This window comes from Balaenoptera physalus (assembly GCF_965194825.1).
Source record: "Balaenoptera physalus genome assembly, chromosome: 12".
Taxonomy (NCBI): domain Eukaryota; kingdom Metazoa; phylum Chordata; class Mammalia; order Artiodactyla; family Balaenopteridae; genus Balaenoptera; species Balaenoptera physalus.
This window is the reverse complement of record NC_138897.1, coordinates 85,742,032-85,765,463: the sequence shown is the minus strand read 5'-3', so window position 1 is coordinate 85,765,463 and position 23,432 is coordinate 85,742,032. Positions and strand designations below refer to the sequence as shown.

Here is a 23,432-nt window from a genome sequence, read left to right as displayed (position 1 = left end):
GGTGAAGAATAAATATAGGAAAATAACTTTCGTCTTGTCAAAGAACCCAAGATACGAAGATGGGAATCTCCTATTTTGTGGGTCCCTGAGATGTAAATTAACTCTTTGAGACACTTACTGGCCAACCTATAGTTATGGTGGGGAAGGAAAGAAGTGAGTTCTGATGTCAAGAATGACTACAGAGGACAGGAAAGCAGCAGCAGTAGTGGATTGTTGTAGAACAGGAATCAAACTTTTTCTGTAGAGGCCAGACGGTAAATATTCTAGTCTTTCTGAGTCAACAGGTAAAAATGAGGATATCATATAAGTACTTGTATAACAAGAGAGAAAACAAATTTCCACATGTTTTTTGTTGACAAAATTCAAAATATAATAATAACTGAGTACTTTTTTTTTTTTTGGGCGCGCCATGAGGCTTGCAGGATCTTAGTTCCCCAACCAGGGATTGAACCCAGGCCGCTGCAGTGAAAGCGCCAAGTCCTAACCAGTGGACTGCCAGGGAATTACCATAACCTAGTACATTTTTTTGGTAGTGCAGGCCTACTAATGAGAAGAATGGGATTCTTTGGGCGGGGGAGGGATAACATTTCACTTAGTTGGAGTTCAAAGTTAGTGTTCTCTCTCATCAAATCAATTGTTGATGTTCATCTGTACATACCATCTTAGCTTGTAGGCTGTACAAAAACAGACAGTGGGCCGTTGTTTGCCGATGCATGTTCTAGAATCAATCTACAAGTATACTACTGTTAATAATGTCAGATAACATTCATAGGACATTGACCACATGTCAAACACCAGGCTAAGTGTTCTGCTTATATTCTCTTATTGGATCCTTCAATAACCTGGTGATAGAAGTTACTCCTGTTCTTTTCATTTCCTAGGAAGGACAGGAGAGTGAGAATAGGAGGGATGGACACTTGCTCAAGGTTGTCTGTCTAGAAGCGGCAGTAGAATTTACACCCAGGTCTGTCTGAATGCAGAGTCCAAGTTCATAACCACTAGGCTAAGGCATCCATACAAGAAACTGACATGACCAAGGCCTCCATAAGCTGCTGAATCTTTGTAAACACGCTATATTTTTATTTATTTGCTGTTTTATTTTTGTTTCCTCCCCTATCTGTCTGTCTCTCCGAGTGATTGCTACCATCACCCTGCAAGCAAAAAGGGCTGGTGGTTTCTGTTTAGGAATATCAGCGGGGTGGAGAGAGAGGTGGGAGGGATGGAAATGGGTACCACCTTCTTTTTAGTCAGAATAGGGGAAGAACCCCAGGGATTTAAGAAGATGGTGTCAGCTTTAATTAAGAAAGCAGACTCAACCCAAGGGTTTATAAAAAAGCTGTAACCTTTGAACACTTAATTCAGAAGGCCCTTTAGGTTCTCTCATTTGATTTTTTAATTTTTTTTAACGCTTCCACCTACAGCGTTCTCATCCGTTCCCTTTATCCAAACCCATGTTTTGCTCAGCATTGTGCTGGTCAAAAGCCCCTCCCAGGGAATTCCTTGGCGGTCCAGTGGTCAGGACTCGGTGCTTTCACCGCCAAGGATGAGGGTTTGATACTTGGTCAGGGAAGTAAAATCCCGCAAGTCACGTGGTGCAGTCAAAAAAAAAAAAAAAAAGCCCCATCCCAGCCAGTTTCTGGGGGTCTCACTGTTCATGACAGGCTTCTGTGGGCCTCCAGACCACAATTTGGAAGACCCAGGTGGTCCAGTCTGACACAGTACCTTTGCTGGCCCAGGCGTGGCTACCAATACCACAGAGGTACCCTGTGCTTGGCTGGGCGCTCGCCAACTGTGGGCACTCCCTGGGACCTGCTGGTCCGCATACCTACCCAACTAGTCAGCAACAGGCAATGGGATATTTGAGCACCTCCCAAACTACAGTACAATTTTTTCCCCAGACCCTCTGTGGGAGGTGACATGATTCCAGCAAATCATTGCAACTCTTAGGAGCCAGCCCTGACTAGACAAGCATATTGTCAAGAATATTTTCCTCAGAAACCCACAATTTCTGTCATTATACAATGGCCCCAGAATAGGTGGAAGTAGCTTCTGTACTTTGAGGGGATCTGGCAAAGCCTTTCCTCCCCCTAATAATTTATCCCCCGGGCATATTTTTGTCCAAAATTCTACAGTCATAGATTTATTCCTTTGGCCAAGCATTGCCCTTTCTGGACTCTTCTTAAGAGGAAGTCTCTGGTGGAGGCAACACACTACAGGACTTTAGTATAAATAGGATCAAAGAGGATCTTAGATGCACTGGGTACCAATCGTGGGACGGCATTTCTGGCACTGTTCTGAGTGCTGTACGATACTAATTCATTTAATTGTCATGACAACCCCATAAAGTGGGTTCTAGCATCACCCCATTTTACAGATGAGGAAATGGAGGCTTAAGAGAAGTTAAATACTTTGCCCAAAGTCACAGAGCTAGTAAGTGGAGTTCAAAATTGGGACTGGAACCAATGTTTCTTGTCTTTCAGTGTGAAATTGTGCCGGGGGTCCCCAAGACCACCCCCAGCTTCACTGATTCTCTAGGAGAACTCACAGGACAATGAAGAGCACGCTTCCAAGAGCCCTCTCCCAGTGCAGTCACATGGGACACGCTTAATTCCTCCAGCAGCAAGCTGTGGCAACACGTGTGGAGTATCTACCAGGGACGCTCGTTAGAGACTCCAGCGCCCTAGGTTTTTACTGGGGCTCGTCACATAGGCATCCTCTGCCTAGCACATACCAAAATTCCAGACTCGCAGAAGGAAAACAGGTGTTCAGCATAAGCCACACTGTTTGTACAAACAGTTTAGGCCTGGTGAACCCCACTCTTACCAGTTCTGGGAACGGTGGGAACCCCCCTGAAATCCAAGTTCCTAGTTGCCAGCCCAGGCCAACCTTGCAGGCAGGCCTTTCTAAGGAAGGCACTCAGGCCTGCTATGTTAACTCTTTTTTTTGTGTGTGTGGGATCTTAGTTCCCCGACCAGGGATTGAACCCAGACCCTTGGCAGTGAGAGTGCAGAATCCTAACCACTGGACCACCAGGGAAGTCCTGCTACGTTAACTCTTTAAGGCACAGATATCCTTTCCACTCATCCGCGTTTTTGAAAAGGGACGATTTGCATTTTCTGTCTTCTGTAAGGATTGATCCCCTCAGTAAATCTCACGGAATTGCTCAGGAGTAAATGAAAGCATGCCTAAGGGCACTTGGCACAGTGTTTGTCACATAATAAGTGGTTGATATTGTCATCCTCACTGGCTGCTTCCTGATCATTTCTGTGTCTCTTAGAACTGGTAAGGGGCTCCAGTTAACTCTTACGCCTTCCCCACCCGCTCTGTCGTTCCCAGGAGGCCCCTATCAGGTTGAGGTCAACATCTCCAGCACCGGCAGGCTCCCCAACGGCACGCTGTATGCGGCCAAGGGCTCCCAGGTGGATTTCTGCTGCAGCAGCAGCTCCTGGCCTCCGCCCATGGTTGAGTGGTGGTTCCGGGCCCCGGATTCTAGCACCGAGCCCTTCGGAAACAACCTGACGGCCAGCTGCTTCACGCTGTTACTGATGTCGCAGAACCTCCAAGGGAACTACACCTGTTTGGCCACAAACATGCTCGGCGGGAGACATCGAAAGGTGACCACCGAGCTCCTGGTCTACTGTGCGTAAGAAGTGCTCCCCTCCCCCACTCCTTCACCTTGACCCTTCGTGAACTGCGTGTTTGTGCCTCCCCTTTGTATACAAAGACTTACCTGATGCACAGGTTCTAACGTGCTTCTGCAGCTCCCTCGACACACACGTACACATGTCGAAGAGAGTGTTGCCTCTTCTGGAAGCTCGCTGCTAACTAGGAGTACAGGAGAGTCCCTGTGAGTCATAGAAGGGAATTAATGCTAGGTCTAAAGTTTTTTTTTTTAATTGAGGTGAAAGCATATAGCATAACATTAACCATTTTAAGATGTACAATTCAGTGGCATTGAGTCTATCCACAGTGTTGTGCAACCATCACGTTTATCTAGTTCCAAAACATTTTCATCACCCCAAATTGGAAACCCCATATCCGTGAAGCAGTCACTCCCATACTGTCTTCCCCCAGCCCCTGGTAACCACCAGTCTATGTTCTATCTCTATGGATTTGCCTATTCTGGACATGTCATATAAATGGAATCATACCCTATATGACCTTTGGGGACTGGCATCTTTCCCTTAGCATCATGTTTTCAAGGTTCATCTTGTTGTAGCTTGTGTCAGTACTTGTTTCATTTCTTGGCCTAAGAGTATCTATTGTATGGCTCTACCACAATTTGTTTATCCATTCATCTGCTCTCACGCTCTCCGTGAACACAGGCCCTCTAGCGCTGTTAAGAACCAATAGTTCATGAAGCTTTATTTTGCAGGTGAAGAAACAACAACCCAATGCACCTATGCACACATTTAACGGAGGAAAACCACTGTAGAAATAAACACAGGGTGCACTCCTAATCCTTGCTAACAGAAGGGAGCATGAGAACGGCGATTAGCAGGCAGGGCAACGACACACTTACTTTATACGTTGTTCAGAGCCTTTGTAAGTCTCAATGCTGTCTATCATAAATGACATTCATCGTATATAAAGCCATACGTGCTTGTTGTAGGAAACAGATGAGTAGAAAGAAGAAAATAATCACTTGTACTCTAACCATCATTTTGGTATATTTCCAATAATTTTTCTTTTAGATGCCACATATCTACAAATAAGATCCAAATTTCTATTTATATGTATTATATAAAATATATAAAGGTATATGACACACATAATATATATACTATCTACATACATATATAATATATATTATTTTATATATAATTATGAACACATAGGTTACAACAGGTTTGTAATTTGTTAAATTTTTATATTTTTTTTAAGTGGTACTTGCACATAGCAAAAAAAAAGTGTATGTTGAGGTTTGGGGATGAATAAATCTCCCTCTTCCTGCAACTCCCTCTAGGGACCAGCAGCGTCCAGTAGAACTTTCTGTGATGATGGAAATGTTCTCTTCTGTATGGTCTAATAGCTACCATGTGTGATGACTAGGAAATGTGAGTAGTCTGATGGAGGAAATAAATTTGTAATTAAATTAATGAAAATTTAAATAGCCACACGTGGCTAGTGAGAAATGCAAATCTCTTCCAAGATTTAACACCCAGCCGAGGAAACCCAACTTGTGTCAGGCACTGATTTGTGCTAGGAGCTATCTCAAGGTACACTAACTGGGGTTGACGTTTCTCTGATACCCTGGTTCTGTAATCCTTAGGGTCAGCCCAGTGGCTCATCTTAGTCTGTGATTAAGGCCACGTCCTCTGATTTTTTGCAGCGCCCCCTCCGTCAGCCCCTCAGTGCTGGGCAGAGCTGTCGCCAGGATTGTTCACGCTGCAGCTCAGCTGTCGCTGGGCTGGAGGATACCCAGACCCAGACCTCCTGTGGACAGAAGAGCCAGGAGGTGTGGCTGTGGGGACATCAAAGCTGGGGGTTGAGATGCTGAACCAGCCCCAGCTGTCGGACGGCAAGAAGTTCAAGTGTGTCGGGAGCCACATAGTGGGGCCGGAGTTGGGAGCCAGCTGTGTGGTACAGATCAGTAAGTCTGCTTTGCCTTGTCCTGGGGTTCTGGGGTCCACTCACCTTCCTCTTTTCTGGGACAACCCTTTGAAAGAAGGTCTGGGAAAGAAATCCCAGGGTGTTGGAGTGAACTGAATTCCTTCCATTTCTTCCTTCCTTTTGCTTTTTTTTTTTTTAATTGAAGTATATTGGATTTACAATATTGTGTTAATTTCTGCTGTACAGCAGAGTGATTCAGTTACACACATACACACATATAAATATATGTATACACATATTCTTTTTTATATTCTTTTTCATTCTGGTTTATCACAGGATATTGAGTATAGTCCCCTGTGCTATACAGTAGGACCTTGTTGTTTATCCATTCTATATATACTAGTTTGCATCTGCTAACCCCAAATGCCCTCTTCATCCCTTCCTTTCAAACTTTAAAGATGCTTAATGAAACTTCTTGGTTCTAGTCCAAACTGGTTTTCCCTTGCAGTTTCTAAGTACTGAAGATGGAGCAGTGAACAAGACAGACAAGGTTCATTTACTAGCTATCTCCTGTTATGGAACAAATTACCCCAGAACTTAATGGCTTCAAACAACAGTCATTATCTCACGGTTTCTGTGGGCCAGGAATTCATACAGGGCAAGGTGCTGACACCTTGATTTAGAACTTCAGACTTTCCGAACTGTGAGAATAAATATCTGTTGTTTTAAGCCACCCCGTTTGTAGTACTTTGTTACAATAGCCTCAGGAAGCCAATACAATGAGTAAGCCAGGGCCGGAGCGTGCTGGGTTGTGTTGGCCCTGGTGAGGTTGTCCTCACAGTTTATGAGGATAATCCTCAGAGGAGCAGCTGTGGAGAGCTGACATGCTGAGAAGTGAGCCCTGCTGTGTCAGCAGGTGCTTGTTTTCCCAGGCAAGTGACATTCAGATGGTTTACCCGTCCCACTAACTCAGTCAGCACACTGCTCCCGAGTGTCCACTCTGTGTCAGGTACCATACCTGGCCTTGGGCAACATAAGGGACCAAGACTCGCCTTCTGCCCTAGGACAGGGGTTGGTGAACTATGCCTCATGGGCCAAATCCGACCCAATTGGTTTTGGGACAATTTTTTAAAAATGAGATTTAAGTCACATAATATAAACTTAACTATTTTTTTTTTTTTTGGCCGCACCGTGCAGCTTGTGGGATCTTAGTTCCCCGACCAGGGATCGAACCTGTGCCCTCGGCAGTGAAAGCTCGGAGTCCTAACCACTGGACCACCAGGAAATTCCCTAAAATTCACTATTTTAAGTTTATAATTCATTGTTGTTTTTTTTTTTTTAGTATGTTCACAATGTTGTACTACCATCACCATTCTAATCCAGAATATTTCCATCACCCCCAAAAGAAACCCTAGCAGTCACTCTCTCTAGAAAGACCACGTGAGGGTACTCATTTCCCAGTATCTCCACCGACATCGAGTGTTATTAATTTTTTAGATTTTTCCTGTGTGCTAGTTCGGATATGGCATATTGTTTTCATTTGGTTTTCTTTGATCACTGGTGGAGTTGATAATTTTCATATGTGTATTGACTTCCTATATATTATCTGTGAATTATCTGTTCATATTTTGTCCATTTTTCTATTGGCTTGTTCATCTTTTCTTATTATTCCATAAGAGTCAGTTAATTTCATAGAACTGTCATGCACGTTATAGATATTTTTCTGGCATATTTGGCTCCTAAACCACATTTCTGCTAGTGATGAGCAGTTTCTGATTCTGAAAGGTTCACCTCTGTCAGTCCTGTTCTTTTTTTTTTTTTAATAAATATTCATTTATTTATTTATTTGGCTGCACAGGGTCTTAGTTGTAGCGTGTGGGATCTATTTTTTTTTTTTGTGGGATCTGTTGATAGTTGCCTGACCAGGGATCGCACCCGGACTGCCTACATTGGGAGCGCGGAGTCTTAACCACTGGACCACTAGGGAAGTCCCCTCTCAGTCCTGTTCTTTTAGGTTTCTGCGCTCAGAAGGTCTTTGACTCTTTCTTATTAACTTACTATTTGTAATCCTCACAGTGGCCTGCAAATTAGGATGATTCGTAAGTTGCAGATGATAACATGTGTGAACTAATTTACCCAAGATCAGCTGGCTCGTTAAGTGACAGAGCCAACACATAGCCAGGCTGGTCTGACCCCAGCGCTCTTGCTTTTATCCAGGTAGTGCTCACTGCTTTCCTGGTGACCTTCCACACATGATCCAGCAAATCTTTTTGGGTAGGATTTAGGTGCTCAGCATGGTTCCAGGTACTGTGGAGGAATACAGAGTCTTTGCCTTTAAAGGACTTAAACTTTACTTGGAGAGAGAAGTCTGGCAAATGTGAAGCAGGAAATGGCAATATCACAAATACAACTGACCCTTGAACACCACAGGTTTGAATTGTGCGGTTCCACGTACATGTGGATTTTTTTCAATAAATGTAGTATCTGTATTTTCACTTTACAGATCTTTAAATTAACTCGCTGTGGGGAAAAGTTTGTGTCTGATTAGAGATCACAGGATATAGAATCAAAAGAACTAGGGTTTGAGTCCTGATTCTATCCAAACTGTTTCAGCTTCCTGTCCTTGGGCGAGCCATTTATCAATTCCTTTGTTTCTGAGGCAGAGAGAGCAGGACGTGGATTTTTAGATTTCTCGCAGGTTGGTCCCCCAACCCCCATGTTGTTCAAGGGTCAACTGCGATGGTGACATTAACATTTACTGAGTGCAGATAGAGTGCAGGTGCCAAGTGTTTTGCACACAGTATCTCGTTCAGTCCTCAGTCACCCTGTGAGCTGAGAGCTCCTATTATCCCTCAGAATTAGTTTCCTGGAGCTGCTGTAACAAAGTATCACGAACTTGGTGGCTTAAAACAACAGCCGTTTATTCTCTCTCAGTTCTGGAGGCTAGCAGTTTGAAATCAAGGTGTGGGCAGGGACGTGCTCCCATCAGAGTCTTCATGGGAGAATCCTTCCTGGCCTCTTCCAGCTCCTGATGGCTCTATGTGTTCCTTGGCTTGTGGCTGCATCACTTTGGTCTCTGCATCCGTTTTCATGTGACCTTCCCCTCTGTGTGTATGTCTCCCTGTGGCCTCTCCTCTTCTTATAAGATACCAGTCCTTGGATTTAGGGCCCACCCTCAATCCAGGATGATCTCATCTTGAGATCCTTAACTAGTTACATCTGCAAAGACTCCATTTCCGAATAAGATCACATTCTGGGGTTCTAGGTGGACATGAATTTGGAGAGGACGCTCCATTTTACCGATGGTGACACAGAGGCAGCCGACTTGCCCAGACTGCAAACAGAAAGCAGTATACACACTCAGAGTGGTACATAATGAGGCTGTCCGAAGTGTGTTGTGGAAGTAAGTCCCAGGAAGTGAGTAAATGATGGACCGATGCTGAGAGAGGGTGAAATTAGCAGAGGCAGCTGGTGGGGTTGTGTTATTTTGCCCTTACCCTCCCATTTTATTTGCAGATCTTGCCTAAGTCTTTATTCCTGTGACCCCTGAGACTTGACCAATAATTTGAATCTAAATATGTGCTCAGGGTTAAGAAATGTGTCTGGAGAAGGGAGCTGACCAGAACTTTTCCCAATTCCAGGAGCACAGGAAGCAAGCACAGAGGCTGGACCCTTCTCGGACTCTGACACCGTCCAGTTCTCCCCGCCTCCCTCTTGGGCACTCGAGCCTGGATGTGCATACAAGTCACCTGGGGGGGCTGGTTAAAATGCAGATTCTGACTCTCTTGGTCTGGGTGGACCCAATATCTGCATTTCTAATTGCCTCCAGGAAGTGCTGTTGCTGCTGGTCCGAGGACCACACCTTGAGTAGCAAGGCCCTTGCAGGCGAGGGGTCTCTGGATCATTCCACTTGAAAGGACTAGTACGTCACTGAAGTGTAATGCTAACGTCCACCTCAGGGATCCAGGACAGTGTAGCCCCCAAGCTGATGAAAAGTGATGCTTTCGGGGATTCCTGCTGCCCAGATTGATCGATCTATCTATCTATCATCTATCTATCTACCTATCTATCTATCTACCTTTCTTTTCTTTCTTTCATTTCTTTTCCTTCCTTCCTTCCTTTCTTTCTTTCTCTCTTCCTCCCTCCCTCCCCTCCTTCCTTCCTTCTTTCTCTCTTTCTCTCTCTCTCTCCCCCTCCCTCCCTCTCTCTCTTTCTCTTTCTCTCTTTCTCTCTCTCTCTCCCCCTCCCTCCCTCCCTCTCTCTTTCTCTCTTTCTCCCTCCCTCCCTCTCTCTCTCTCTTTCTCTCTTTCTTCCTCCCTCCCTCCCTCCCTCTCTCTCTCTCTTTCTCTCTCTCTCCGTCCCTTCCTCCCTCTCTCTTTCTTTCTTTCTTTCTTTCAGCTGTGCCACGCAGTTTGTGGGATCTTAGTTTCCCGACCAGGGATTGAGCCTGGGCCACCCAGCAGTGAAAACGCCAAGTCCTAACCACTGGACGGCCAGGGAGCTCCCCAGATCTCTCTTTATATGGTGTGTAGACCCCTAAACTGAAGACGCCAACTCAGCCTACCATAAGCTGCGGTGTTACGGAGCCCCGTGCGCGGCGGCCCCAGCTTGTCGTCCGCCTCCTGCAGATCTGTGAGGGCCCAGCAGCACCTCCCCCACCCCTGACACAGCATCCCTTTAAGTGAAACTCGTTGAATTTATAGGTGCCACACTAGCTGGATGGTGACCCAGCTGTCTGAGGGGTGAGTGCTGTGTTTGGCAAAGGTACATGATGTTTGTTTGGGGTTCAGGGGAGGTGCACCGGGGGAATTGTTTGTTTTGCTTTTAATAAAGGAGGAGGGGGCCATTTATCAGACTTTGGTTTGGGACCCCCAAATACAGACATACTGATGAGGCTTGTCACTGCTGCTGGCTTTGTGACCCTAAAGGAAATTCTGGTTAACCATAAAGCGGGGAAGGAGTGATTTAGCAACATGGGGGGAATCTGACAGTTGATCCAAGAAGGGGTGTCCGCAGGTGAGTTTTCTGAGCAAAACCAGGTTTGGGGTATTCTCTTCTGTTAACCTGACCTAGAGAGAGAGGCTTCTGGGTTGTCCCACCCCCACCCCCTTGCCCCTTCCCCCTTCCCCAGATGCCAGCAGTGAAACCCTAGTTTCTCTCTTGGAACAACTGCCAAGGGGAAGCGTGTAGTTTCACTCTCCAGGGCAGGAACCCAACATGCTGCTCTGTATCCCTCAGCTGCTGAAAATATGGATTTCATAAATCCTCCCAAGATGAATTTGCTACCCTTCCCAAGAGGGTGTGCATTTTGGGAAAAGGCTTCTCTTGCGAAGGACACAAGTAGATCGCCATCGTAGACCTCATAGCTCCCTGTGTCCCACTTAAATCAGACCCCAAGGCCACAGGGACGCCACATTCTGAGTTTTCTAGGACAGACCTGTGTTAGACAGAAGAATGGCCCCCAAAAGATGTCCACATCCTAATCCCCAGAACCTGTGATAATGTTACCTTACATGGTCGAGGGACTTTGCATCTGTGATTAAGAATTTGAGATGGGGAGAGTGTCCTGGGTTATCTGGGTGGGCCCAGTGTGATCCCAAGGGTCCTTATAAGAGGGAGGCAGGAGGGTCACATGCAGTAGTGAGAAGTGATGACAGATGCAAGAGGTAGGAGTAATTCAAGGAAGGGACTACAAGCCAAGGAATGCAGGTGGCTCCTTTCTAGAAGCTGACAAAACAAGGAAATGGATTCTCACCTAGAGCCTCCAGAAGGAACCAGCTCTGCCAACACCTTGATTTTAGTTCTGCAAGATTATTTCGGACTTCTGACCTCCAGAACTATAAAAGGATAAATTTGTGTTGTTTTAACTGCTAAGTTTGTGCAATTTGTTATAGCAGCAACAGGAAACTAATACAGCTGCCTTCTGTCCCCTGGAACGCCCTTGTCAGGTTGTGTGCCCATATCTTACCTGATCAGTATGGTTATTATACATAGAAGCTTACAGCATAAGAAGTAAGGAGATGTGGACCACAAAAGCGTGACTCCTTGGGTTCCATTCTTACATAGAGTGACCAACTCATCTTGGTTTGCCTGGGACTTCACCAGTTTTAGCACTGAAAGCCCCCAGGTCCTGGGAACCCCCTCAGCCTTGCACAAACCAGGACATTTGTTCCCCCTAAATCCTAGCTGCTCACTTATTTAGTCATGTGACTTTGAGCAAGTTACTTAACGTTCTCTGTGCCACAGTTTCCCCATCTGCAAGACTGTTGTGAGAATTATTAATTGGGTTAATAAGTAGAATGGTGCCTAGCCCATTGAATGTTCAACATATATTAGCTTTTATTATTATATGAGACCAGGTGCAGTACAGAAGTTCCTGGAGTTGCTTTGTTTGGAAGAAGTAATATTCTTGAAATTCTCAGACCACCGATTGAATCTCCTTCAACATTTGTCTTTCTTTACCTTCTTCTGATGGTCAGGGAGCCCCTCCCTCCTCTCTGAGCCCATGAAGACTTGTTTCGTGGGAGGCAATGTGACGCTCACCTGCGAAGTGTCTGGAGCCTACCCCCCCGCCAAGATCCTGTGGCTGAGCAACCTCACCCAGGCGGAGGTCGTCATCCAGCCCAGCGGCCACCACCTCATCGCCCAGAGTGGCCAGAGCTCCACGCTCACCATCCGCAACTGCTCCCAGGACCTGGACGAGGGCTACTATGTCTGCCGGGCTGAGAACCCCGTGGGGGTCAGGGAGGTGGACATCTGGTTGAGTGTGAAAGGTGAGTGAAGTGGCCCCGGAGGAGGAGGAGGAGGGCCGAGAGCTTCAGAGGACCTGGCATCAGCATGGGGACAGCTTGGTGCCTCCCTACATGTGGGTCACTGCCATCTGGGAGAAGGCCTATCTGCTTCCCTGTGGTTTGACAAGGTGGATGGGAAAATTATTGTCCAGTCCTAAATCTCTAACATTTGCATAGGGATAAAAAAGTTATTTAATATCTGTTACATCCTAAAGGAAAAAAAATATATATATATAAAAATAAAATACATACATGTATAAAATAGATATAATTTATATATACATACATATATATAAAATGTAAGCTGAGAAACATAATAGCAAAATGAACACCCAGGAAAGTAACATCCCACTTACGATATAGAACAGTGCCAACGCTGCTGGAATTACCTGCAGATAGTGTGGCCAGATTTAGAAAACAACAATAGCAAAGCTAAAAAAACAGGATGCTCACTTAAATTTGTATTTCAGAAAAACAAAAAACAAACAATTTTTTTTTTTAATGTACGACCCCAGTCTTGCTTGGGACATACTTATTCTAAAAAAATTATTCATTGTTTATCTGAAATCCAAATTTAAGTGGGCACACAGTATTTTATCTGGCAACCCTACCTGTAGGCCCATTTCCAGGCTCATACTGGGCCTTCTGAAAAAGGTAACCACTATCCTGAGTTTCATGTTTTATTTAAGAAAAAATATGCTGCATACGTACACATTTCTACATAATATATTATTTGTTTTAGAGTTTTGAAAAATGGTTATTACCATACAAATGTAGTCTTTTGTAATTTGCCTTTTTTATCCCACATTTTGTTTCCAGAATTTATTCATGCTGATGTGTATAATTATACTTTGTACCTCTGTACTGCTGTATAATTTTCCATTGTATCACTACTCCACAACTAAGTTATTGATTTTCCTGCTGATGGATGTTTGTGCTGCTTCTGATTTTTTTGTTGTGATGAACAAACGGTGTTGCTATGGAAACCTTTTTACCAGCCCCTTGTGTACATATACCCAGGTCTCCAGGCAAATATTTCTCTAGAATATTTGTACAAGGAGTAGAAATGAAGGTTAGGTTATGTGCATTTTTATCTATGAGATAACATCAAATTATTTTCCAAAGTGGTTATACCAATTTCCATTTGCAACGGCAGTTGTTCCACATTTTGACCCACAGACTTTGTGATTTTTGCCCATCAAGTAGGTGTAAAATGAAATCTCACTGTGGTTCTAATTTGAATGTGTCTGATTACTAAGAAGGCTGAGCATTATTTCATATGTTTATTTGCTATTTATGTTTCGTCTGCGAAATACATAATTGTGTCTTTTGACGTTTTCCCCTTTCCTATAGATATATAGGAGTTCTTTAGAAATTCCATATGCTAATTGTTAGTTTTATATGTTACAAATATCTCCTTTCAGTTGTCTTTCTTGTTTTCTTTATGGTATCCTTCGATTTGCAGACATTCTTACTTTAATGTTGTGGACTTTATGAATCTGTTCTTATATCATTAGCAATTTTTGTGTCTTAAGAAATCCTTATCTATCCTATGTTCATGAAAGTATTCTTCCATATTTTCTTAAAGTTTTAACACTTGCCTTTCATAGTTAACTCTGTAGTCCATCTAGAATTGATTTTTGTGAATGATGTGAGGTAGACATCAAGTTTCCTCCACCCCCCAATTTGGATAACTATTTGGTCTAGCACCACATCCTGAAGAGTTCCTCTTCTACTCACTAGGCTGTCCTATATCAAGTTTCCTTCTGTGTGTGGACCTGTTCTTGGATTTCCTATTCTGTTCTCTTTTTTTAAATATATATATATTTTTGGCCATCCCAAGCAGCATGCGGGATCTTAGTTTCCCCGACCAGGGATCAAACCCGCGCTCCTAGCAGTGGAAGCGCTGAGTCTTTTTTTTTTTTTTTTTTTTTTAATAAATTCATTTATTTATTTATTTTTTATTTTTGGCTGCATTGGGTCTTCGTTGCTGTGCACGGGCTTTTCTCTAGTCGTGGCAAGAGGGCTCCTCATTGCGGTGGCTTCTCTTGTTGCAGAGCACGGGCTCTAGGCGCACGGGCTTCAGTAGTTGTGACTTGCAGGCTCTAGAGCGCAGGCTCAGTAGTTGTGGCTCACGGGCTTAGTTGTGGCATATGGGCTCTTCCCAGACCAGGGATCGAACCCATGTCCCCTGCATTGGCAGGCAGATTCTTAACCACTGCGCCACCAGGGAAGTCCCGAAGCACTGAGTCTTAACCACTGGACTGCCAGGGAAGACCCTCCCTATTCTGTTCTATTGATCACTTCATTGTGGCACCAGTAACTCACACTCTTAATTACTATGGCCTTAACAGCAGGCTTGATGTGTGGAGACACAGAGATTTTAACTTTCCAATGTTCTTCTTTTTTTTTTTTTTCTGTTTTTACTTTTTATTTATTTAATTTATTTTTTGAATTTTATTTTATATTTTTATATAAAATTATATTTTTATATAAAATTAGTTTTACATAACTAATTCTTATTCGTTATCTATTTTATACATATGAGTGTATATATGTCAATCCCAATCTCCCAATTCATCCCACCACCACAACCCCCTCCAGTGTTCTTTTGCATCACATGCTTTGTTTGATTCCCACAAACTGTCTGAAGTAGAAAAATGAGAACTTTATCTTGCTCTGCAGAGAGGTCATATGCCTTGCCCAAGGTCATGAAACCGAGATAAGAGTAGGATCCAGGCAGAGGAGAGGAGGTATTGCCCTCCTAGCTGTATCACGTGGCCGAGTCAAGGGTGCGATTTGTCTTTGCAGAACCTGTAAACATCGGGGGAATTGTGGGCACCATCGTGAGCCTCCTTCTGCTGGGACTGGCCATTATCTCCGGGCTTCTGCTGTACTACAGCCCTGTGTTCTGCTGGAAAGGTAAGGGCTTCCCGGAACGGTAAGGGCTTCCTGGGTCCCTTTGCTTCTCTCTCAGGCTCCTTGAGAGGGTGTGGGTGGGGGAAGGTGGCCCCTGTTATGCTCCCACCTGAAGCTACATTCGAGAGGTTTCCAAATTGGGTGCAGATGTGCAATAATGCAGCACCTAAGAACCACTCCTGAACACCCTGTCATCTCTCGTATTGGGTCAGTTTTCTCATTGTCCATTCTTTTGTAAATGTTAGATTGATTAGAAACTTCTGTGAGGCCAAAGTGGATATTATTGGATATTAATGTTTTTTCCTTTCTCCTTTCAGTAGGAAGCACTTTCAGGTGAGTGTTCCCTAGACTCAATCAAAAATCCATTTCCATGATGTCTTCACTGACGTTTTGTTTATAATGTTTCATAAGAACAATAATAACCACCGCCACTGGGGACCTACCACGGGCCAGACACGGGGCTGGTGCTTCCTCAGGCATTATTACAACCCCGTCATGAACTCTTCAGGGTGCTGCTGTTGTCTCCGTGTTCCAGACAAGTCGAGGGAGGCTCAGTGAAGCAAAAAGCAGCTTCTGCAAGCTCATCCAGGAAGTGAGCGGCCGTGCCTGCAGTCAGACCTGGGCCTGACCCGATTCCAAAGTCTGTGCTCTTTTTACGACGCCAGACCTCGGGGCGAGGCACCTTGCTGGACTGTCACTGAGGCATAAAGACAGCATGTACATGTTGAGCCCGGTCATTCATGCATTTATTTTATCTAGTTTTCCTTTTCTAAAAGGAAGAATAAGTCATAGTCTTACAGCATGTTTTGGAAGAGTAGTCTGAGCATGCCCAGAAGCCCCTCCCAAAAGGAAACCTCAGTAGGGGCAAAGCAACTAAATGGAAGTTACGTATTTAGCCTCCTAAGGAGATTCTGGGTGGGAGCAAAGAACTCTTCTCTTTGCTCCTCTTATCCATTTATAACTATGGGGTATTATTGTTCTGGGACCATCGTTCATAATGAAGGGATTTTATTGTTCTGGGACCATCTTTCAACGGAAAGTGTTACCTTTACTGCCCTGTTTTTGAGGGTCATTCTGGAATGAATCTGTCATTCCCCAGGCTTATTTTTCACAGAAGGGAGCAGCTTGGCATAATGGGAAAAGGCTTTGGAATGAATGGACCTGGGTTCACATGGCAGCTCTGCCCTTGAAGCCCGTGGCTCCTGGAAAATCCCTGACCCTCTCTGAGCCTTTGTCTCCTCATCTGTTTCTCAGAGGCGGGCTGTAAGGATGAAATGAGAATGTAATGCTCCTCGGACTCTGACTAGCCCGTGAAATGTACAGTCTGGCTGGGCAGGCAAGAGCCAGCAACAAGCTAGAGAACAATTCAGTGCCAAACCGCCGCCCGTGGACGCCAAATTCACTCATAGTTCAAGGCTTCAGGGGGAGGCAGAGGACTTTACTTGGGCCTTGAATAATGAAAAGGTGGAGAAATTTCAGTAAGCGCAGGAGAAAGAAGGGCATTTCAGGAAAGGAACAGAGCGTCTGTGTACGTGCTGTGAGGGGAACTGAAATGGTGGGTGCTTGGGACAATGAGGTCATCTGCCTGAGGAGCCGCAGGGTGGGGAGAGGTGGAGTGATAAAACTCACCCAGCACAGGATACAGTTATCTAGACAGTCTTCGGCAGCATCTCTCTGCGAGGTTACAACCGCACTGTCATCTCACGACTCAACCAAGTTGAATACATGAAGAATTTTCCATGTTACCAGAGGGGCTGCAAAGAACCAAGTGTTTCCTATTCAGTGAGGGCTGAAGTTGGAGAAAACAGGGTATCTTCTTGATTATTTCTCCCCTTCTGGAAATTAGGAGGCAAGACATGGGTGATGTCATGGTTTTGGTGGACTCAGAAGAGGAAGAGGTGGAGGAGGAGGAAGATGCTGCCGAAGAGGAAGAGGAGGAAGCAAGTGAGAGGCACGAGTCGCCAAAAGAAGTAACCAAGTACGGCCACATCCACAGAGTGACCGCACTGGTGAATGGGAACGTGGACCGCATGGCCAATGGACTCCAGGCTCTGCAGGGTAAGCTCTTTGTCCTTAGAAGCTCTCTGCGAGGTTGTGGTGGGCTTCCCCGGAAGAAATCTCCAAGGGTCTGTCTTTTAAAGGTTGGGAAAGACAGTTAAAGTTTAGTCTAGAATCTGAGAATCTCCTATCAACTACCAACACGCTAATTAAATGGACAAATATTTATCAAGGGCCTGCTCTGGGAAAGGCACAGATTGGTACTGTCAGGCACTAGAAAAGAAAGACCGATGGTGAAGGGCTTTACGAGACCAGTTAGGGCGAACAGACTAAAACACGAGGGGGAAATGAAAACAGCAGGAAGATTTAACCAACCCTTTGCGAGGGCAGTAGAGGAGCTTTGGCAAGGAATCTGATTCCTTGCCTGATGAATGATACGTTTACAAATCACAGAACCTCAGGAGAAAGATGAGAGCCCTGAGGGGTGCATTGGTTGGGAGACGTTTTATGGAAGATGTGGGCTATGAGGCACGTCTTTCAGGACAGCTAAGTTTGAATAAGCAGAAAGGAGAGGGTGGTCCAGGTGAGGGGAATGGCAGAAGCCAAGAGTGTGGAGGGCGGGCAGTGTCAAGCATGTCAGAGGATTTTGAGTGGAAAGAACAGGTAAAGGCGGCGATACACACCCTGCCCCACCTGCTCCTCCACAAAGTCATCAGTAAAGGTCTAGAAATAGAGGTGACTGAAAACTGATTGGTGGGGGGGAGGAATTCCCTGGCGGTCCAGTGGTTAGGGCTCTGCGCTACCACTGCAGGGGGCACAGGTTCAATCCCTGGTCAGGGAACTAAGATCCCACATGCCGCACGGAGTAGCCAAAACAAAAAAAAAAAAAAAAGAAAAGAAAACTGATAGGGAAACAGAGTCACCCCTATTGAGATTACTCAGAGTTGGGTCTACTTTTCCCTCCTGTACAGATGACAGCAGTGAGCGGCAGAGTGACATCATTCAAGAAGAAGACAGGCCAGTTTGAAGAAGACAACTGTCCTTTGTTATCCTGTCTCAAAAGCTTGGAAAGCTACATCGAAGATGAGTTTTATATTCTGCTTCACTTGAATTGCATCCCTGCCTGAGGGCTGAAAACGGTTTGTGGCTCTCAGCAAAAAAAGGAAAACACACACACATCTTTCCTTCCCTTTTTTTTTCTTTTTTCTAAATTGGTTTGATTTACTGTAAGTTTTCTCAAAGATGTTGAAAAGCTTTGGAACGGGCAGTGTGTGGGGGGAAAGCTGCATTTGGTATCTGAGGTGCCCCTGTCGCTGTGCCCCTGGCTTTCTCCAGGTTGACTGATGCTGAGATGGGGGAGCAGGAGTGGGGGGAGGCACTTGGCCTGGGCGCCCTTTGTCACTGTTAAATGTCTGTAACCAGCTCGCCCCGGCACACGAGGGAATAGTGTGGGGTGATAAGGACACTTCCTTTCTCACTGCCCAGCTGAGCTGAGGAACCAGGCACACATCAGCTCTCTGGAAAAGGTGAGGGGGGTCGGCTACTGAGGCTAATCAGAGGGAGGCACTTTGGTTCGGGTTTTGAGTCGGAAACACCTGGTCTTGAATCTGGACTCTGCTCCTTACCTGTTTCATGGGCTTGGGCAGGTAGCTTTACCTCTCCCCTGAGCCTCAATTTCTTCATGTGTGAAATGGGTGAAATCACACCTATCTTACAGGGTTATGGTGGGGACCAAGGTACTTCAGGATGTGAGAGTGCCTAGGAGGTGCTCCGTAGATGTTAGTTATCTTCTCCTTTGCCTTCCTTAGCGGAAGAAGAAAAATGTCAACTATTCAGTTACAAACTGCTGCCTGGGCCTTCCATTCTCTGTAGAATATTCCAGACCAGGGCATCATCAGAGCTCTCCTGGGGATTTTTGCCTCCCTGGAGATAGAATTCTTTTCAAAAGAGGTAGGGGCTGATAAGAGGAAGCGCCTTTCATTAGAATCTCCAATTTTCCAGAGCTTCGTGTTTATAGAAAAGCCTCTTAGGTGATGCACTATTAGCTTTCAGACTTTCCCATCCTTCCTTTCTCCTGTGGCTTTGAAAAAGGCAAGGAGAAATGTTTTGTAACAGAGTAGATCAGTTCGTCTGGCCTCGGTTTCTTGATCTTGGAAATGGGAATGGGAAAGCTTGTTTCCTTCCTACTTCTTAAGGATGTTATGAAGATACGCTGCTCAATAATGCTAAGTTTTGAATGAAAATAACATATGATGAGTTTAAGCTGCTGCTGTTCCCTGTACAGTTTAGAGACTTTTTTTTTCTTTCTAATTTCATCCTAATCTCTTAAATGTCAGGGACCTTCTAAGGGTGTAAAATATGTGTGCTAAACTTGAAAATCTGACTTGAATTTGCACTCTTCAATGTTGCATATCCTGCTCTGATGGGCACGACTTAAAGGGGAACTTCGCTCTCCAATAACAGGACCTGGGACTCCTAAGATGAGAGGTGTGTTACCTGCAGGGTTACCCTGCAGGTGTGGTTGCAGCAGGTCCACTTTCTTGGATGAAGGAACTAAACTGAGGGAGTCACTAGAAGTGAGCCCTGTCCCCAGCTCAGAACACCGGGGAGGTCAGAGGCTGGCTGCAGTGTCTACCCGTCAGGGATAGCTGTGACCTAAAGTTCTCTTGTTGGGCTGGGTCTTTCGCTGCGTGGAACCTCACATTTTTAACCACTCTAACCAGTCTAAGTTAGTGTCATTTCAGAACGGATACTTGACAGGTTGTGTTTAAACTCACTGAACACTGAGCTAGTCTCTGGATCCGACAGTCCACCCTGCAGAGGCGACCATATTTAAAAAGGGAAAAAGCAAAGAAACTATTAGGAAAAAAAAAAAAAAATCCCTAGCTGGGCATGCAGAGAATGATTTGCAAGATCACTGAGATGCCCCCTGCGACTTCCTCTTCTCCTGCATGCACACCTGATGATAGGGAAATCTTCGAGGCAGGATTTTTCCACTAGTAAATGGGAGCTTCAGGGTCTTGGTGCCAAACATTATTAACCCTTGTGCAGCTGAGCTGTGATTGTTGTCCCTTATATCTGAGCCCTGTGTGCACAGACAATATTGCTGGGTCAGTTACGAGCTGAGGTACTGGGGGGTCTGCAAGCTTTAAGGATTTTTAAAGAGTTAGGGCTTTTTTTCTTTTCTTTAAGATGACCCATCCCCAACTCCACCAGTACGTTGACAGCGGGTTACAGACTTTCTGTGGCAAAGTCCAACTTGTTACATTGTGCTTTAAAATAAAATCTTATCTGAATGTATTGTGAACTGGAGAGGAGGAGATATACTTACTTACCAGAACCAGGAAGATAAATACTTCCAGGCCATTGCAACTGACATTCCTTTTTCTCAAAACCTGGTGAACATTGGGAAAGGGGCTGTCACAATCCTGTGGCTTTGATATCAGCTCCCATTCTCACAAGCACACACCAACCCTATTACTGCAGCCGGAGAGCCCATGATGGAAAATGTCCCTAACCCAGGCACTGAAACCTGGAAAATCATCCTTGCTGGGTAAAGTTTATTATGATGCAACATGTGCCAACCGGTATTTCTTACCATGGTCCTTGCCAGGAACTGCTGCAAAAAGAATGAAACAGATCCCTGTGCATTATTTACATTTTAATAATTGGTGTGGAGGCGAAGTTGGGAGAAATTCATTCTGAGGGTATAATATGGATTTTTTTAAGATAATGGAATAAAGTTATTTTTAAATAACTGCTTTAGTCATCTTCATTTAGACCTGATTAATAAACTGAAAGATTTGGGGAAGTGGATTTGCTGCCCACAATTTTTGTTTTTTTAATTAGCTTTCCCAATATTGGTAACAATATTGTCTTCGTTGCCGTGTTATTCTTTTCCACGACTTGTAGATCCTACCCACCCTCTCATCTCTCCTAAACCCCTCGAGAAATTTGTTCTCAATTGTTTTCTTGCTACATACCCTCAAACACACGCCTCTTTTTGGTCAGATTGTTTTATTTATTTATTTATTTTTGGCGGCGTTGGGTCTTCGTTGCTGTGTGCGGGCTTTCTCTAGTTGTGGTGAGCAGGGGCTACTCTTCGTTGCAGTGCGCGGGCTTCTCACTGCCGTGGCTTCTTTTTGTTGCAGAGCACGGGCTCTAGGTGCGCGGGCTTCAGTAGTTGTGGTTCATGGGCTTAGTTGCTCCACGGCATGTGGGATCTGTCTGGACCAGGGCTCAAACCCATGTTCCCTGCACTGGCAGGCAGATTCTTAACCACTGCGCCACCAGGGAAGACCCTGGTCAGATTGTTTTTTGTTTTGTTTGCCATGCCCTGCGGCTTGCAGGATATTAGTTCCCTGACCAGGGATTGAACCCGTGCCCTTGGCAGTGAAAGCGCGAGCTCCTAACCCCTGGACCAGCAGGGAATTCCCTTGGTCAGATTGCATGCTTTCTAATAGTAAAGGGCTAGGGTAGGAGTTGTCATGGAGCAGTAGACTGATGGGCTGTCTGAAAAGACAATTTATATCAGCTGTCAGGTCCTTGTAGCGGTTGGTGGTTTTGGAGTTTCTCACAGGGTTCAGCTAATTGTAGTCCCCAGAATGTGTCACCTCACCTCCCACTTGAGGTGGCCCAACTCCACTCCCTGTTCCTGTTCTAGGCCTTTCTCTTGGGTCATTCATCTCTCCCGTTTCTTTACTTCATTCCAAGCTTCCTAAGCTCTAATCAAAGCTGCCCCATTTTCAACTTCCTTCCTTTTTAACCAAACCCATGATTTCTACCTTCACCTCAGTTTCCCATTTTTTTTTTTTTTTTTAATAAATTTATTTATTTATTTATTTATTTAGGCTGCCTTTGGTCTAAGTTGCTGCGCGCGGGCTTCTCATTGCAGTGGCTTCTCGTTACAGAGCATGGGCTCTAGGTGCGCGGGCTTCAGTAGTTGCAGCACGCGGGCTCAGTAGTTGTGGCACACAGGCTTAGCTGCTCCGCGGCATGTGGGATCTTCCTGGACCAGGGCTCAAGCCCGTGTCCCCTGCACTGGCAGGCAGATTCTTAACCACTGCGCCACCAGGGAAGTCCCCCCATGTTCTTTTTAACCCAGTCCCTCCATTTTCATGTCCCGTGTGTGTTTAATCCAAGCTTCTGTTTTCCTAGCCCCTCATTTTACCTCCGCCTGTTTTCACTTCTGTTCTGTGCTGTCCCTCAGACTTCCTGGGTCACACCCACGTTCACCCAGCTTGTCCATTTCTGGACCCTCCCACCACTTTTGACCCCTCTTTTTCTCTGGCTGGCTGCCCTTTGCTTTCTGCCCCTTTTAATCGTGGCACGTTCATGTTTTCACCCTCCATTTTCCGCTGGGCTTTTTTTTCCTGGTTCCCATTTTTTAAGCAACGGCGGCTGACGCCTTCCTCTCATCCTACACTTTTACTCCTACTCAGCCCCTTCATTCCTCTACCGCGGCTCCCATTTAACCTCTGAGCTCCCCGCCGCCTCAGGTTGCCAATCGTACTCCTCTGCCTCATTTCTTCTCTCCCGCCGGGGTTCCGGGACCCCATCCCCCCAGTTCTCTCCTCAGTCTTTGCTTTTCCTCCCCCCCATTCTCCTGACCGCCCGCGTCTTCAGGTCCCCCTTCCGGCCTGGTCCGCCCCCACCCCCGATTTTCCCCCTGCCCCATCTCCCCCCGTTTTCTCCTCAGCTCCCCGGTGCCTTTCCGTAACCCCTTCCTCGTTTTCCCCTCAGCTTCACCGCACCCCGTTTTAAACCCACACCTCCTCCCTCCATCCCCGATCATCACCTGGCCCCCCACTCCGTTCCTCCCATCCCCCCCATTCCCGCCTTTCCCCCTAAGCCCCGCTCCTCCCAGGTCTACCAGAGGCGCTCCCTCTGCCCCCTGGTTCTCCCACCCCCATTTTCCCCTCCGACCCCCTTTTCCCCTCGGCCCCGCTCCCCGACCCCCCCCCCACCGCGTTCACCTGCCTGCCTCCCACCCCGGTTTTTCCCTCAGCAGCCCCCGCCCCAGGTTATAGTCTGTCCTGACAGCCCCCCGTTCTCCTCTGAGCTCTGCTCCCCACTCCCGGGTTTTCACATGCCCCCCACTTTCCCTGGGCCCCGCTCCCCCAAACCCCAGGTTTTTCTCCTGCCCGCGTCTACCTGCCCCCCCACCCCGCT

General features: G+C 45.8%; 1 protein-coding gene across 3 annotated transcripts in view; it reads left to right on the top strand.

Annotated features, from left to right (window-relative positions):
- Positions 1-21,018, top strand: part of VSIG10 (V-set and immunoglobulin domain containing 10) — a 39,926-nt gene extending 18,908 nt beyond the window's left edge. For 2 of the 3 annotated variants that reach the window (XM_082417897.1, XM_082417896.1), the window contains 7 exons: positions 3,337-3,639; positions 5,333-5,593; positions 12,033-12,326; positions 15,156-15,266; positions 15,581-15,596; positions 17,110-17,321; positions 18,233-21,018. In XM_082417897.1, coding sequence (XP_082274023.1) covers positions 3,337-3,639; positions 5,333-5,593; positions 12,033-12,326; positions 15,156-15,266; positions 15,581-15,596; positions 17,110-17,321; positions 18,233-18,288 — 1,253 coding nt within the window. In that variant the 3' untranslated portion in view covers positions 18,289-21,018. The remainder of the gene's footprint in view (positions 1-3,336; positions 3,640-5,332; positions 5,594-12,032; positions 12,327-15,155; positions 15,267-15,580; positions 15,597-17,109; positions 17,322-18,232) is intronic. The other variant, XR_014251938.1, reaches the window with a different exon arrangement.
- The last annotated feature ends 2,414 nt before the right edge of the window (positions 21,019-23,432 follow it).